This window comes from Cataglyphis hispanica, chromosome 2 (assembly GCF_021464435.1).
Source record: "Cataglyphis hispanica isolate Lineage 1 chromosome 2, ULB_Chis1_1.0, whole genome shotgun sequence".
Lineage (NCBI taxonomy): Eukaryota > Metazoa > Arthropoda > Insecta > Hymenoptera > Formicidae > Cataglyphis > Cataglyphis hispanica.
Window position 1 is genome coordinate 12,558,440 of NC_065955.1, and position 18,121 is coordinate 12,576,560.

General features: G+C 28.8%; 1 protein-coding gene across 8 annotated transcripts in view; it reads right to left on the reverse strand.

Annotated features, from left to right (window-relative positions):
• Positions 1 to 239: 239 nt before the first annotated feature.
• Positions 240 to 18,121, reverse strand: part of LOC126858913 (protein NDRG3) — a 48,016-nt gene continuing 30,134 nt past the window's right edge. For 6 of the 8 annotated variants that reach the window (XM_050609642.1, XM_050609647.1, XM_050609646.1 and 3 more), the window contains 7 exons: positions 12,455 to 12,654; positions 12,119 to 12,239; positions 10,307 to 10,595; positions 7,950 to 8,219; positions 7,566 to 7,650; positions 5,041 to 5,085; positions 240 to 3,994 (listed from right to left, as the gene is read on the reverse strand). In XM_050609642.1, the coding sequence (XP_050465599.1) occupies positions 3,849 to 3,994; positions 5,041 to 5,085; positions 7,566 to 7,650; positions 7,950 to 8,219; positions 10,307 to 10,595; positions 12,119 to 12,239; positions 12,455 to 12,654 (1,156 nt within the window). In that variant the 3' untranslated portion in view covers positions 240 to 3,848. Of the gene's footprint in view, positions 3,995 to 4,962; positions 5,086 to 7,565; positions 7,651 to 7,949; positions 8,220 to 10,306; positions 10,596 to 12,118; positions 12,240 to 12,454; positions 12,655 to 17,920; positions 18,060 to 18,121 lie in introns of those variants that run through there. The other 2 variants (XM_050609648.1, XR_007688731.1) reach the window with 2 other exon arrangements.

Here is an 18,121-nt window from a genome sequence, read left to right on the forward strand (position 1 = left end):
AAAGTTCAAGATGTATTTGCGAAATTTCAAACTTTTATAACATTGAAATAAATATTTAGCACACATTATGGATTACTATAAATTTTGCAAAGTACAAAAAGATGTGTATCACAAATTCGATATCATAATTTTTTATTGATTAAAAAAAATGTAAAATATTTTATGCATTTGATAATTCTTATTATTCATATAAAATGCCTTTTATCGAGGTAGGTGGAATAAAAGAAGTTGTTAAACAATTTTATTATTTTTTTCTTTCCGTTTATTATAAATAACAAGATGCATATTCGGTGCGCACGTGTCTCATTTAACTCTTGTATAATATATTTATATATATTTATATGTTAATCAAGCTCCAGAACTAATTTTATTTCGCTTACTGTATTATATCTTATTTATGCTGAGTGAGATTAATACATCTCGCTACAATCTGTTGCGCGATGCCGCGTGGAAAATTAAAAATTTCACTCGAGAATGAACTTTGCGCGTTATGCGGCGAAGGAAAACCGTGTTATCTTCGCGCGAGGTAGAAGTGGATGTTGAAAATCTATCTGCTGTCTCGATCATGCTGAATAATTTTTTTAAACCCTTCGAAACTAGCGGCATTATCGCGTCTCCCTCTGAGTGCTATTCTTTGTCATTAATGCGCCAATTAATATGCAGATATAAATCTGAATAGATTTTTTCGACGTTGAAAAATTGTTTAAAAATTTACCGTATTGATATGCGCGTGTCTCACGAGTAATTTCGATGAATACAAAGATTAAAATCGTAAATTAGGGTCGATCAGTTAACAAACAATTTGATGATATTGCTTATTGCGGACTCGGCCGATATGTCTAATTAAATTTAACAATACAATCGATGTACAGAGATTCAACAAATTCGTTGTCTTGAGCATCGAGATAATTCGTGCCACGTGTCCGTGAAGAAATTTCTCTATGTGGAAACGAAGAGATTAACGGTGGAGTGTTCTTTAAAGCTACATTATATATCCATATAGCATCCGCATTAGCAACGATTAATGCGTGCATTTCCTCAATTATTTTGTATCGAGCTCCGCAATTCTAATGCTATGCTCTCGACTATCACTGTCTCAATTTGCAATCTAAATAATGCGACGTGTGTGTATGTGTGTGTGTGTGTGTGTAGATATATATAATTTCTATTATATATTTTTATAAATTTTTTTTTATACGAAACGATTAGATCTTCTGCCTCCCGAGATGTTCGCTATTTTCACTTCCTTCGTCGTTCCCGCGCATTTTTTATCGTATTATACATATATTACTTGCCGCGAAATAAGAAAAAGGATTTGTAACTCGCTGTTTCGATATGCACGTTATATCAATGATATCTATACATGTTTTAAATTGGCAAATTTCCAAACATTTTCATAGAGAATCTGTTTGACGTAATGTTGTATATAAAAACAGATTTAGTTTAACATTATTTTTATCATCAAATTTCTGGTTATTTATTTTCCTTTCTCGATTTAAAATATATTTGACAGAGATTGTTGATTACTCTTAATTAAATCAATCATTAAAAAGTTGCGTTAGAAAAAGATATGATGATGCCGATTATCGCATCGTGAACGTGATGCTTTGAGAAAAGACGCGCGAAAAATAGAGAATTTTGGAGGATGCGCTAGAATCATATACATATATAGAAAATTAAATACGATCAAACTTTTGAAAGTTACGTACGACATCTTATAGCAGGCACGTCTTAATATATCACGCTACAGGCTCAAGCAAGCTCGGTAAAGATACCGAGCTTGACATTCTCTTACTTCTTGTTACAATTAATTACGTATTCCCCTCTCTTTTTATATCACTTTTAAATATGCATTCGTATATATGCGTTCTCTCTTTCTCATACGGGCAATCACTTTTTTTATCAAAAAAAGGAGGCGTAAACGCAAATAAACGAACAATATCTCATGCTTAAGAAGACAGAAATTATGTAAATTATCTGATATATATTTTCTTTTAAAGATAATATCCGTGATAGAGAAATATTGAATCTTGTACGACAAAGCTGCCATATCTTGTAAAAAGATTGCCAAAAGTTGACTTTTTAATTTAAACTCCATCGATTTCTGTATATTAAACTCAGAAAAGAGAGAACATACAAGCAATTTTATTGAGAGTACCTGTTTTGTAATACCAATCCCATAATCGATTATATTGATTCTGTAACGTATATTTATTATCAATTTTAGAGAGAGAGAGATCCTTGTTATATTTCAAAATTTTAAATTAAATTTATTTATATATAAAATAACGAAAAAAATATTGTAATTATAAAATTCAAAATTGATTCTTTATGATTACAAACCGTATTGAGTATATAATAAAGCGCATAAGCTGCTTAAATGCTTTTCTTAAAATATAACAAAAAAAGTAGTTTTATTTTTACATATTATTAGCAAATAAAACTATCTTTCGCGAATTGGCTTTTAATATATGGAGAGTAGATTTGTATTTCTATTAATTTAATCCGTAATATGCAGATATTCTTTAACATTACATATTGCAGATATAGACTGAACTTATTTAAGGTTATTGTGTTAAGAAGCTATCTGCAACTTGTTAAAAAAGTTGCTGCTAGTTTGTCATACTTAATATGATTTTTTCTTGTCATGAAACATGAAAAGCGAAAGTACACGTTTCTCTATGATGCCTTACTGTCATACATGTTCAATATTTTGTGACGTTATTTAATACTTTTCTGATATTCATTCACACCTTACATAGTGAATCGTTTTCTTCAAAATTATAATTTACGTGCGAGTTTTTTTCGCATCTTAAATCAAAAAAAGGTTTCATTTTTTTATGCTTCTAATAAACTTTTTGTCACTGTATTTAATTTACATTTTTGGAAAGTTGATTAATCATGACTCTGTTTGTGTTAACGTATACTCATGTATATAGAAATATATTTCAAAATGTTAAACAATTTTTAAAATTTGGGCAATAATATTAAAATATTAAAATATCTATAGAGAAAAAAAAAATGTTCTTTAAAACTTTTAAAAATATTTTCTCGTCAGGAAGAAACTCAACAGATCAGCTACGTCAAAAGTTAATAAAGCTAATATATTTCGAGATTCATGAATTTGAAACAAAAGTTTATGAAAATAAAAATTTTAATTTCATTTAAAGATTTTACAGGGTAAATCTTTACTTAAACTTACAAATTAATTATTAATTTTATATTTAAAAAAGCCAAAAGTATATTTTACGCAAAGTCAAATTCATGATTCTTGAAATGTATTAGAGGTTTGATATAGCTGATTCATTTAGATTTTTTTAAAAAACGTTAAATAAACAATTAATTATAAATCCATTAAAATAATTGCAAAACATAATTTTAGCTAAGAAAAAATGAACGATGCTGTAAGAAGTTGATGAGCACCGTTCGTTGAATTTCTTAAAAATAAAATTCAACGTATGTTTGATCGTACAACTTGGAAATAACATTATTTTCTTATTTATCCTTAATAAATCGATATTCTTAGCAACATCGCACAAGTGTAATAGATAAAACATCTGAATGTCTCTTAAATATAGTAAATTCCTTTGTTAAAGCTTTTAACTTATAATTATTTAGAATTAAACATTTATTACGCATGCGTATGGTCGATCTAGCGCAAATCGCGATTAAAATAAATGTCGTGCCGACATAAGCTCCGAAAAAGGAATCAACGATTAGTACCGCGAAGGATCGTTGCCCGACGAAACCTTTCTAAGTTGTCGATATCAATCAAGTTGCATTATCCTCCGATTATGCTTATTTGCGTAACGAAAATCATGGTAATGATGAAATTCAGCGATTAACATTTAACAGACGACTGCCTCCGATATCGGATTCTCCGTGATGTGTATGGTCGCGGTAGGCCAGTCGATCTTCTTGCTGCAAATGTGATTCAATCCTTCTAACGAAGCCAGTCGGTAGTCAGCCATTTTTAACGGCGACAGCGGGGCCACTGTAAAAAAAAAATAAGAGAAAGATAATATCCTCGACTTCATATTGTCATTGTTAATTTCGCCTTGAAGAGGTTGTAACGCGCATATAATTCCGTTCGTTCGTTCAAATTTTGTCACATAGAAAATCGCCGAACGAAGGATATAAATAAAAGAAAGCGTACATGCAAAATAAAAAAAGAAAATCAGATGTACTGTTGATAGATTGTTGTGTGCGCATAGCGAGACATTGTGAATTGGCATGAATTGTTCACTATTCTATATTGCCCAGGTGCGAGATTGCTTTATTTTGTCTCTCGGTTGTTTTTTAAAAAAATACAAATTTACAAAAAAAAAAAAAAGCTCTAATATGAATGTGTGCTGTTGTAATAAATGAATTGGTCTCTTCTTCTTTTTCTTTATTTATGTAAAGTGAATACTTTAATTTGGATCACCTGTATCACAGAGTGTAGCGCAACAGGTAGGTCCCTGTTAATATTGTAAATCGTATAGTACGTTGCTATCGACTATCGAGGACTATAAAACAGAAGAACTCAGTTGATAAGACCGATTTAGTATAAATTATTTCACCGGGCATTGAAAATATTCTTTGTGCATTTAAATCTTTTCGTTTGAAATTATTTTTAAAGCATTTAAAAAATTTATGTAAATGTTTACATAAAACAAAAATAAGTACAAAGAGTCTAGAGATGCGAAATAAGTATAGGAATAAAATAACATTTATATGTCAAGATGTACGAAAAAATTTAACCAGGCGATTGTTATAAATTCTTTTCATTTTTGTCACCACCAATATCGGTAAGATCAGTGCAATGTTAGGAGAATTATTAAAGTGGTTATAGCTTAGAAGTTAGTTTTTCTCGGCGCGCGCGCGCGCGAGAATCTCCAGGGTCCGAGGTAGCCCAAGATATATCATTTTCTCAGTTAGTATCTCTCATACCTTCCGAAAAAAGTTTAAATTCCGACTTACTTAACATATAGACGTGGCCTAATTGACCAACTGCGCGCTCGACTCTCCTTGCGGCCCTCAATTCCTAATTACAATTACCTTCGGGTGTTGTCGGCTTCACGGGCTTCCGCGGGGATCTCACCACTGAAACGTATAAAGAAAACAAATTCTCTTTAAAAATTGTGAATGACATTAAATTGCAACATTGTTACATAGCGCACTGAATTCATAATTGCTACTTTTAAAGCATTTCTCGTGCGCAACATTGATAGACCATTTGCTTTTAAAACGGCGAGTGAAATACAGCAAAAAATAACAGTGCAACAATCAATTTATTTAAAATATTGCTGCAAAACTGTGTTTGCTGTAATATGCAAAATTAATTTATAAGTTTTATTGTCTCTCGACTCAGATTTACATATATTGACGTCGAATAAAATTGATAATTATAATTTTTGTGATTAGCAATAATCCAACTAATAAATAAATTAATTTTTTTACTTTAATCAATTTTCGAGAAGCATTTAATAGCCTAAACAATTTTATATTTTTATTATCTTATAAATGCTGTTTAATTTTATATAATATTAGATTAAAAATATTTGCTAGTACATGAAATAAATCTGAGTCGTTTTTAGACAATAACTAAATCAAAATTAGGAATGCTCATTAGTTTTAATTATTAATGCGACTTCATCTTATTCTATAAGCGCACTGTATTCTTAATTGCAGGCCTTAGCATTTAAAATTGTCCGAAAAGAAACAAAACAGAAAATAACAAAGAAGCCGAAATTAATCACGCTACTATTCAGCGAGAGAAATTGTTGTAATATATACATACCACTCGATCGATCCGAGACGCGTGGGAAATAAAGGCGCAAGTCGATGAACATGTATAATACTTTTTCTTTCTTATTTTGCCTTATTTCTTTTTTTTTTTTTTAACAATTTAAGAGTATGTTAGCGAAATTCAGAGACGAATTTAATGCAACTCTTTTTTATTATTTATTTATCAAGTCGAGCCAGTGGCTTTTCAACGAATAGAGGTACATGTTCGAACACGTATTTGAATCCTCGGTGTAATCAGGTAGCTTCCACTATTCGTTTTTTAGCACAGAGATAAAGCGGTTTATTTATCAAGTAATAGATTAGTAGTTTGATAATTGAGAACACACAGTATCGAGACCCTGTTACACCACAATTCAATTACGTAAATATTACGCCACTTGTACAACATGGAAATTCTACTTGTATAATAACGACGATTTGCAATAACAATAGTTAACAATGATGACGATGATAGAATCAACAGATTTGTTCAACGCGACAACTTGGATTATTCCATTCGTAATTATTCGCCATATAAATTATTTTAACTTTGTACTGATCACAGTTAAAGAAAGTTAAAAGCAAAGATATGACAGAAATAATTGCAAAATTCTAAATAACCAGATCTTAAAGTACATACTTTATCTATATCGAGTTGTGAGAAAGCAGTGTTCTGTGATTGGTTCTAGTGTTTATGTGATTAAAAAGCTAAACAAAAGATAGACCTGATTCAATTGAAAAGAACATTATTTAATTGTTAAGTTACGAAAATATATAAATTATGTAAGTATACGATTTTTATATTTATATAAATATATAAGCACAGTATATATTGTGTGTGTATTCTATTCTAGCAGAAAGGTACTTTCTATAACTTAACACATGTGTGTGCAATATTGTCATAAAAAGAACTTGAGATCTTAAAATTCTAAAACGTTTACTTAACAGCAACTATTTCATAAAGTTTTGATTTAATATGTTTACTTAAAAAAAAAAAAACATGCATTTAAATATTATAGAAATGCACAAAAATTTTTCTTAGTATTTTTAAAAACTAAATTATTCAAACAATTTAATTAATTTATAAGCATAATTTTTTTTGTTTGAATTTGATATTCAAATAAAACCAGATAATTTATAATATATTAACGCTAGGAATATTTGACGTTTAGATTATTTATACAGTATCTATTATTAAAAGAAAGTGTAATCGGCCCAAGAGCACATCTATCTAAAGAATATTTTAGTATATAAAGTATTTGCAATATAGGCCAAATTTTTGTAATGGATAGTGACAGAATGCAGCAGTCGATAAGAGTGAATTTAATGTACGCACGTGAACGAAATGATCGGACGATTAAAATTTCTTCTTTTTTCATTTCGACGTTTAGCCAGGCGAAAGATGACGTGATCACTTGCAAAAAGCCTTAGAAATTTGTCCTTTTTTTTGAGCATTATTATTTATAATCATTTGTCAACAAATTGGCCGCAATTCCTTTTTTTCTGTTTTGTTTTACGTCTATATCTCATTGATTACGAAAAAATATATTTCTATATTTATTTAGATATCTACCGAAATATCTTGCGTCATTTACTGACACAAATATTATAGCTGGTTGGCAGTAATTACCGACACGTTTCACATTTCCGCTTGCAAGCGATCACGAGATATTTTTTTATGAAAGTCGACGACGCGTGCGCGAATGGTTTATATCAATAAAAATCAATGAAAACTGTCGATTGTTAGTTTGGTGATTAATTTTGAAAATGTAGTTTGCGCGAAAACGCTCACTTACCATATCCTTCGCCCTGGAGAAATAGTCGGAATGCCTCGCTGACTTTACCCGGCTGTTCTTCCAATACCATACCGCAATCCGATATCTAAAAGACAGGATATAATCTATTACTTGTCATTCATAAAATAAAGATTAATCTGAGTTGCAAAAGTCTTTGTTTGTTAATAAATTCTGGAGTTCATCATTTATAATTATGTGACATACTTATGGGATTCATTCAAATTTAATAAAATTTTGCGTGTTAGTAATTACACGATTGCTCACATGCTCTTTGCGAATACTAAACATTTATTTATCACAAATCTTTTGTATACTGAATGATTTAATCTGTAAAATGTCTCTTCTCAGGCATTTAATGACATATTGCTTAATGAAGAAGCTTACCTTCATCCAAGAGCTATTTGTTGGATCCAAGCGCCCATTTAACGTTACGGTGTCGTCGACGTGAGGGCTTAGAGCACCCGTGATATTCATCACCGGTACACCAAGCGTCAATCCTTCCTTCTTACGCGTTGGGTCCAGCTCCCTCGTTATATTCAAATCCGTGCGACGAAGGTAACTGTCGATGAGTAATGCGAGATTCGTTGGGTTCACGCGACGCTCAAAGTAGTTCTTATATACTTGAACCAAATCATGATTCCGCTCTTCGGTCCCCTGTAAAATTATATCGGTTTTAATATATGCTACGTATTGCAGATATTTTTTTAATGTTATTTAATCTATAATATGACAAGTATTAAAAATTTAATTTTTATCATCATGATTCATGCATTATCATTATGATTTATGCTCATATGTAACGCAAAAAATAAATTGGAGTTATATTCTTGAATTTATATATCTTATTATCTCTCTTTTATAGTTGTAATATATATTACAACTATAAAAATAATCGATAAAGAGATAAATATTTTTCTAAAAGCTTCTTTCCTTGTAAGTATCACAAACAAATTATTACAAATAATTATTCAATTAATTATGATAAGAAAATTCTTTATAAACACCAATTTGTCTTTTAAAAATTTAATTTCTCTTCGTATATTTTAACTTTATTACTATTTGAATTTTTTACTGATTTTGCATAGACAATTAACTGCTATTTAGACAGAAAAAATCCGAAATATTTCTGCTCTATAAAATAAACCTCATCGATATTACGTGGCACAAATTTATTAATAATATATGAAATCATTGTTGTATATTCGGCTCACTAATGACATAGGTGAAATTTTTTTATCATAAAGTCATCAGCCGGCATTAAATTTGCGTCTGCACGCGAGTTTGTAATCAAAGTAATCCAGCTTTTCACCTGCCATATTACATCTGCCGAAGAATTTCGAAGTCTCAGTGGATCGAAAAGCGCACTGTGCACTCACAATCCGGTTTTTTCGCGAAGCAGTACAGTGTGGTAAAAACAACCGAGAAAACCTCTCATTAATGTCGGATGGTTGGGAAAGAAATGGAACAAAATGATAGGGCAAAGTTAAGGAAGGAGCGACGTTGCAACCAACTTTGTTTGAAAATTATGTTTTTTTTTTTTATTTCGAATAATGTTGGCCAAGTTTCATAATGTTCCGATTCCTTAATATAGTCGCTTCATTAACCTTCAAAGTTTAAATCTCATGTATCACGCGCTGGAAGGTCGTTTTTTATTTTTCTTATAATAATGTTAAAAATACAACATGCTTATAGTGAAATAATTGATTTATGTAATATAATAAATAATATCATAATTATTAGTGAGTCATGATTATTACTGAGTTATATAAAAAATGCATTTCTTTTTTGCGAATTAATTAAGTTAATAATATCATCAAAAAACTTGTACTTTCTATTATTCAATCGCTATATTTTTATTCTAAATTATTTAAAAATTATTAAAAAATTAAAAAATTTTTTTTTAAAACTGCATAATTAAAAAACATATTTTGCTGGCTATATACGTTGTAAACATATTTCTTGCAAAAAAGTTGATGTATCTTATTATTTTTATATTTGCTTCTTCAAAGGTTAGAGGTTGTCTTTGAACGCAATAATCTTCTCACGTTGTATAATAGCGATAGCAAAACTGTCAGTTTAATCTCTAGTTTAGTTTCCATGGAGATCGAGCCTTTGGAAGCTTAAGCTCCGTCGTCGATAATTCATCTTGCGCTCGCGCTTGAACGCTAACTGGGTTGACATTATTTTGCGCCTCATAAGAACCTTAGGCGGTTTATTAGTTTCATAGAGTATAATCTTGTCCGGAACACAATTAACTCTTATAAAAGAGGTTGGAAGAGAGTTTATATGAAAGATGTTTATATTATCCGCGTAGGCAAATATTAATTAAAGCTGGATATTTAATGTGACAAAATATTTTATAATAATGCTATAAATGTGCAGTATAAATTAAATAAAAAAAAAATATATATATAACAATAAAAAAAATTTGTTACAATTTTTACTTATTGTTTTGTATTAAATATATACAAACATAACCCGCGATTACAAATTTAAGTATAAGTGATTGTCAATATTAACAATTTGCTATTTAAATTTACGATAAATTCATTTATTAAAAACTCACTTGCTTTGACAGATTTAATATTAATTTCATATCAAATTATTTTAATATTATTTAATATAATTATAATTATAATTATAATTTCAGTAAATCTTTCATAATCATATTTTTACAATTGTTATATTGCTTACTATTAAACCGTAATCTCGAATTTAAATTTATAATATTATATTCTTACCCTGCCGAAATGATGCCACATCAGATAATCAAGAACACCTTGCGTCATGCCCTGCGATCTCAGGTGGCGCACGTTCAATTTTTGATAACCCCATTCGATCCATCCTGCCTGCGTGGATACGCAGTTTATCAGACACAGTGCATTTACTTTCTCCGGATGGGCAAGTGCAAATCTTGCCAGAATATTGGCGCCGGCACCGACCCCAAAACCAATTACGGATTTTATGCCAAAATGGCCGAGAATGAAGAGCAGCTGTTCGGCAAGCTCTTCCATGGACGGATAAGTGTAACTGAAATGTATATAAAAAATTCTGTGTTCAGAAATTATTCACGTTGTTTTACTTTGATAATAATTATATGACGCCTAAACAGAGTATGTAACTATTTAAATTCCAAATTTAACTTTCGCGAAAAGACGTTAAAAGAAGTTTCGTTAAAAATAAATTAGTGAATATTGATAAATCTTTACACTATTAAATATACTTTCTTTGTTATATTTGTTACTCGTTAAAAGTTATAAATAAATCAAGAAAACTTTTAAATCTATTAATGTCTCTGCAAATATGCAGACATTATAAAAATATTTTTAATTTATAACATTGCATTCAAAAATTATTGCAATCAACATAATATCATGATAAATTACATTAAATAATATTTCAAACAATAAATATTAAAACAATTTTTCAAAAATATTTATCGTGTAATATACAAATTTTACATTATTGATAATACTTATTTTTACAAATCCTGCGAATAATGTAAATTCAGCCATGATATTTATCATAACGATAATATAACTTGAATAACTTGATATAAAAATTGATTAATAATTATAATATTGTATTATATTAATAATATAACATACATTATTAATCAGTAAGTATCGTTCTTTTTAGACAAATCAATGTTATATAAACAAAGAAAATATATTGATATATAAAGCTGATACATCCTTTAGAAATTTGGCACGCAAGACAAAACTTTCGCATGCAAATCTGCATTGCAGTTTAAATTATTTTATAACTCGATGCTTAATTCAATGTATGTTTATTTAAATATAAGTCTCCATTACTTAAGATCAATATAATTAATTGTATTCAAAAAAGATTCCTAATCCAGAGATATTAAGTTACACACAGTTTACTTCTATAAATTATTATTTACTCCTAAAAGTTATAAGTTTCTAGTTAAATAAATTGATATAATTATTTTATGATTATAAATAATTATTACTTTATTTAAATTCTATGTATATTAATATATCACACATTTTACATATTTGTTTAATTTAAACATAATAATTTATTTGAAAAAGACTAGGATCATGATTTGTCGAGTTTATATATCGTATCTCAATTATATCTTGGTTTTATTTAAAATAATAGATTAAAAGGAAGAATTATATATATATATATATATATATATCATATATATATATATGATTTGATAAAAGAAGTAATTCGCAAATTACTTTACATATTTTCTTATTATATCTAGATATATATACGAAAATATATATATATATATATATATATATATCTAGGAAAGATTGAAGCTTAATTAAAAGCATATAAATATGCATCAAAAGTTCTCTAATTATTAATTAAAACGTGATTTTTAATAAAGCAAAAAAATTCTCGTTTTAATTGTTATTTGACGAAAACTATGAAATCTTTGTGTGTGCGTGTGTGCGTACGCATGTGTATGAGATTACCGCGGTGCTAATTGTATAAATTTATTGTAGAGTGCTTTGCTTTAATCGGTAAATAACTAATTTTTCTCGTGTTCATTATTTGAAAAATCAACTTACTCTTCAGGTAGCGTCGGCGCGCCTTCCTCTTGTCCGGGAGCGTTTACGTGATATACGCAAAAGTTTTCGAGTAAAACACGCATATCGATGTAATTGAAGAATGCCTGGAAGCTCGAAATATCTGAAAAAATAATTTTCATATATTAAAAACATATTAGATATATATTAATATATTATACATATACTTTGAAGAGAAAACATCGTAATAGTAATAAAAAAATTATTTAAAGAAATGTTATTATAACTGGGATTAAAATATTACATATATTATATTACATATATTCTATATTACTTTAATAAACTACTTTATAAACATTTTAATTATAAATTGCGTACAGTTAAGGCCTAGATCGTGATAAGTGAGGATAGCTGGTTTTGCTCGATTTCCTTGCACCGCTACCAGCAAACTTCCCTTGTCGGTCTCCACCCTTTCTTCTCGCACAGAGCCGTCATCTCTAGAGAGATATCGCAATGCCGGAAATTGCAACTGAATGTTCTTCAGCTCAATGTCATCCATGCTATCGGAAGGCATCGTGCTGCGCATAAAAAAATATCATTTAATTATTGGCATCGTGACCAAGAAAAACGATCCAATATTCCTGACGTGAATTCCAATTAATGATGAATAAAATTTTGGGAACAATCTAAAATTTCCTCTCCGAGGAAATTTGTCGTTAGCGAGCTTTTTTTCATATTATATAAAGATATAACTGACTAGTTAAATTTAGATTATAAAATACCTCATCTTTTCCTCTATTTTCAAGTTGAATATCCTTGACTGTTGAAAAAATAAACTAAATAATTCAGGCTCTACATCTAATATATATTAATAGATAAAATTCATATATATCTATTTACAAATGCAGCATTTTTAGATTTTATACCCATTATAATAGCAGTTTTGTATCAAATAGATATGATACGTTTTTTTAAATAATGTTATCTAATTTATCTAATATTATAATACGTGATTTTTTTTCTGTTATATCTCTATCGTATAATTTTATAATTTCAATACAATTGTAAATCAGCATCTGAGTGTAATGCGATTCATGTTGTGTAAAAAATGTTTTTTCTTCCATAGCTTTATTTACAAGAAGTTCATTAGTGAAAAACATGCCCAGTAACATAATTACTGCTGTAGACTCAAAAGTGTGTAGCAATTTTTCCACCAACTGTTTTTATCAACTTTTCAAATATGTGTAGATAATAGAAACTAATTAATACTTTTTAATGTTAAATGAACGTTTAAACTTTTCCACTAAACAATAATTTTATCAAACTCTAATGCTCATTATATGTTTTTGAAGCTAATGTTTGGTTCCAACGATTTACGATGCAAAGAGAACAACTTGTAGCAATTAGTGCTCACGCAAGTCATTGCTAAGATTATTATTACTATTTTGCATAACAGATCGCAGCATACAGAATTGCTTATTAATGAGTCAGTAATGAGTTTCATTAACGTGTTATTCCAGAAAAAAATAATAGATAAGAACAAACAAACAGAGAAAATAATAATACTCTGTTGCCTGCAGGCTAAAATCTTCTTGATCCACGCGACCGCGTCTCCAATTTTGCCGATGAATAAGAATTACGAAGGTTCACTCAAGATAATATATTTGTTTTCGTGCCAATAATTGCGTTGTGTTGCAAAAAAAGCTGGAATGTATCGTATGTTAACCTTGCTTCTCTTAATATAGTAATTATAGCCTTAAAAAGAAAAAAAAAGGTTTTAAAATATTTTCCTGCAAATGCTTTTAAAACATTTTAATTAATTTTTTTCTATTATATTAATTAATTATTTTTGTAATAAAACGGATAAAATTATATCCTTTTTACGGAACACGATTGGCAATATTATTTATTTATTTGGGAGAGTTAAATTAAAAAGTTAATCGTATAAAGTTTGCCAAATTTTTATTTCGCCATGATTGTCTGATAATTTGCGTTACGTCAAGATAGATGAATTTTCTCAAGTAAGCACGCTGTCTTCGTGAAATATTACGCAAATTTAGTTTCTTTATACGATATTCATGCAAAGTGTCAATGCTAAAAATGTTAAACGTGACTTTTTTATCGATTTATGCGTGAGCAATCGAAATAAATGATTGAACAAACTCTCAAAATTCCTCTCATCAATCGTTTTCACGTGCTTCAACTTAACTTTATGTGCGCAGATACTTATTATGTCAATTAATTTCGCTGAATATGAGTTAATTAAACTTCTGATCCGGTAACTCGGAAAATTAACGGAAGAGTGCTTGGCTGGCAAAACTAGTTAAAAAGTATATCCTTGGTTCAAGATTTAAACGCTACTTGCAGCTACCTCATCACTGTACGTGCAATTTATTTTTAAATTATAGTAATAACAGTGTTATGAAGCTTAAAGTACAAGATTTATAACGTTTATCAGGTTACATAACAACTCTGCACACTTGAATTTTGCAATAAATACGAAAGATAACAATCATTATAGTATGATTAGTTATCAGCTTGTAGATAGTTATTAATATATATATATATATACCAGTTAATCAATACATAAATTGCAACATTGAAATCTGAATGCCTAAATTTAGTCTATAGATACATTTGTTTTGTCTCAACTTGCTTTAAATATCAAAGATAATAATTACATATAATTTTTAGTTATATTATAATTTCAATGTAACAATTCTATATAATATATTTTAATAATAAAATCTACATGAAGTTCTTATGTATCATAATGCTAGCTATATTAATGATCGCGGCAAAAAATGCTGTCAAGGAGATGTCAACGAGGACGAGGAGTTAATAGATCTCCTGGTAATTTATTAATTATTCTATATCAGTTCAAAGTACATACGAGCTAAATGCATTTAGAATCAGCCTAGGGTAAGTAATATCCCCACGTTATTCTAAATGTATAATAGCAGTGGTAACTTTAATCGTCCATAGAATTACATCGACGTTCAACTAGTTGTAAACTCGCTTAATGCTTCAAAGATCTACTTCGTCTTGTACCCCAAAGGATTTACGGTGCCAGTCCAATTTTAGTAAAACAATAAAATACCAAGAATCTCATTTGACCCATTTTTATGCGCAAAAGATTCTTTAAGAGGAACGTCATCACCATTCTGCAATTTTATCAAGGAATCACGCTTCTGTTCTTTGAAATTTTTAATGCTGTTATCCGAAATTCTTTTGTTCTATGTAATCAGAGCAAATGCGATAATACGCCATATTATGACACACTTATCTAAAGTATGAATATATAAAAGATGCGTTTATAGATCAAGCTCTCTCTCTCTCTCTCTCTCTCTCTCTCTCTCTCTCTCTCTCTCTCTCTCTTCCATACAAACTTGCGCGAACCTCTACACAGTGTTCGCATTATTAAATTCCTTATCTATTAATCACTGCCTGTGAAGCAGATTGCACGCATGCATTTTCGTATAATAGTATCTGAATTAATGCAGCGATTTCTTATCTTATCAATCATTATTGCATTGTGTGACGATTTATTATTGTTTTTATGCTTGTACTTAATGACAAGACTTCCTTCAATTTTATTATTTTTTTTTTTTTTAGATTTATTTCTTGTATGAAATACACTATTTATATCGCTAGAATAGAAAAGATTTGAAATAATATTAATATGTGTATATATAATAAGTAAAATAATTACAAAATTAAAATATTCTGTAATTTAGCAAATTATACACAATTCTCTCTTTTCATTTACTTATATTCAGCATTATTTGTATTGTTGAAAACGTAAAAAAAATTGTTTTATTTTCTATCTCTCTTTGTAATAAATGTTAAATATAAAACAGTAGTAGAGGAAAGCATTTGTTTGTTTCAGCGAATAAGATGTAAAGTGATAAATACCGTTTCCACGGATTTATGGCGCGTATCGTAGACGGCGTCGCAATGACTGGCGTCGACGATCAATAAACGGAAATGTAATGCCACAAATGTGCCATGAAATTAATTGAAAAACACTCTGGGACTCTTGATTGATAGAGATCTCGAGAATTGATTGTCAGTCATCGGAATAATGAACAATAATGCAGTGGTCTGGACAAAATCGATTTTATCTCAACAAATCGCGTATATTTCCCATGCCATCCGAAAACAGATAACATACACGTACTTAATGCATAATATAATTTTTTTTTTAAATATTTGAGGTGTAACAGAGATATATATCAAATCTAAAAAATTCTCACAATAATAGTGAGAATTAAACGCTTATATAAATATGTAAATTTTATTTTTAGATATTTAGAAAGAGACAGAAAAGAAGAGATGCCACATTTTGTTTATTACCTAATCAATGCTCGACAAATCATAATATTTTGGTCTCAATTCAAAACTAAAATTTAATAATTTTAAAGAAAAAAAGAAAAGAGCTTTGCTTAGAAGATACCGCAAACAAGATATCTTGCAATAACATTGCAATCTTAGGTCACAATGTCATGTAAACATAATAATTTCGCAAGAAGCACTCACAAGGAAACTTACCTTTATGTGACTCGCCGATTTTATTGAAACATAGTACACTTGTAGAGCTATCAAAAATAATAGACATGTATTTTTTTATATCGGCAATGGTGCATGTTAAGGGTGAAAACTATTCCTTGTATTTAAAAGCATGAGTAATTATTATTATCTCTAAACTCACGATATTAGAGCTGTTTTTGAGTTTCAGACATGAATAAGAGGTTTCATAAATCATTGAAAGCAAATCTAATGTTAGAATTATGGAATACAAAATGGCGGATTCAATATGATGACCTGATAAGTCAAAATAATCTTATCTCGCTTTTTGCTGAACCCAGGAATAACCGACGAGGAGAATCTATTCTTATTTCGATTTTTTATTTATTTATAATTATATTTATTTTTTATTTATTATTTTTTATGTTTTTATATTTTTTTTATTATTTTTATTTTTTTACAATCATCTTTTCTTGCGCCTCGCTTATATCTTTTTATTTTTTATATTCTTTGCAAAATGATATGTAAAGAAAAATTCTTTTATACATAAAAATAAAAAGACATAAGCAAAGCGCAAGAAAAGATGATTGTAAAAATAAAATAATAAAAAAAATATAAAATACAAAAACATAAAAAAATAATAAAAAATAATAAAAATAATAAATAAATAATAAATATAATTATAAATAAACGAAAAACCGAAATAGCAATAGATTCTCGTTACCTCTTTGTCGGTTATTTGGGTTCGGCAAAAAGCGAGATAAGATTATTTTGACTTATCAGGTCATCATATTGAATTCGCCATTTTCCATAATTTTATTTGCTTTATATCTACATTAGATTTGCTTTCATATGTGAAACCTCTTATTCATGTCAAAAATTCGAAAACAGCTCTAATATCGTGAGTTTAGAGATAACAATAATTACTCATGCTTATAAATACAAGGGGTAGTTTCCACCTTTAAACATGCACCATTGCCAATATAAAAATACGTGTCTATTATTTTTGATAGCTCTACCAAGTGTACCAAGTTTCAATAAAATCGGCGAGTCACACAAAGGTAAGTTTTTTTTGCTACTAATTCTTTGCTATGCTACTAAAACTTGAATTAATAACTTTAACAAATAGGAGTTAGAAATATTGTTAATCGAGAATATTTGAATAGAGGACAGAAAATATTATATAAAAGCACATAAAATGTCAAAATAGAGTTTATAAATGCAATTATAGATGTATGATCTAAACGGGCGCATAAAAAATTTGTTTTAAATTATTTTTTTCTCAGCAGATGTAGTCATAAATAAAAAAATACATACCTTTTATTGTATTCTATTAAGGATTGTATTCTATTAAGGTGACAATGTAATTGTCATATTTTCTGATAAAATTTTGCATGGATAGAACTATTCCCATTGCAAGAAAGATTAAACGTGTTTTCTTTTGTATTTCTAAAGACAAACTGATACAATAAGTCGAATTCATACATGTATTATTTAAAAGTCAAAAAGTTATCTTGC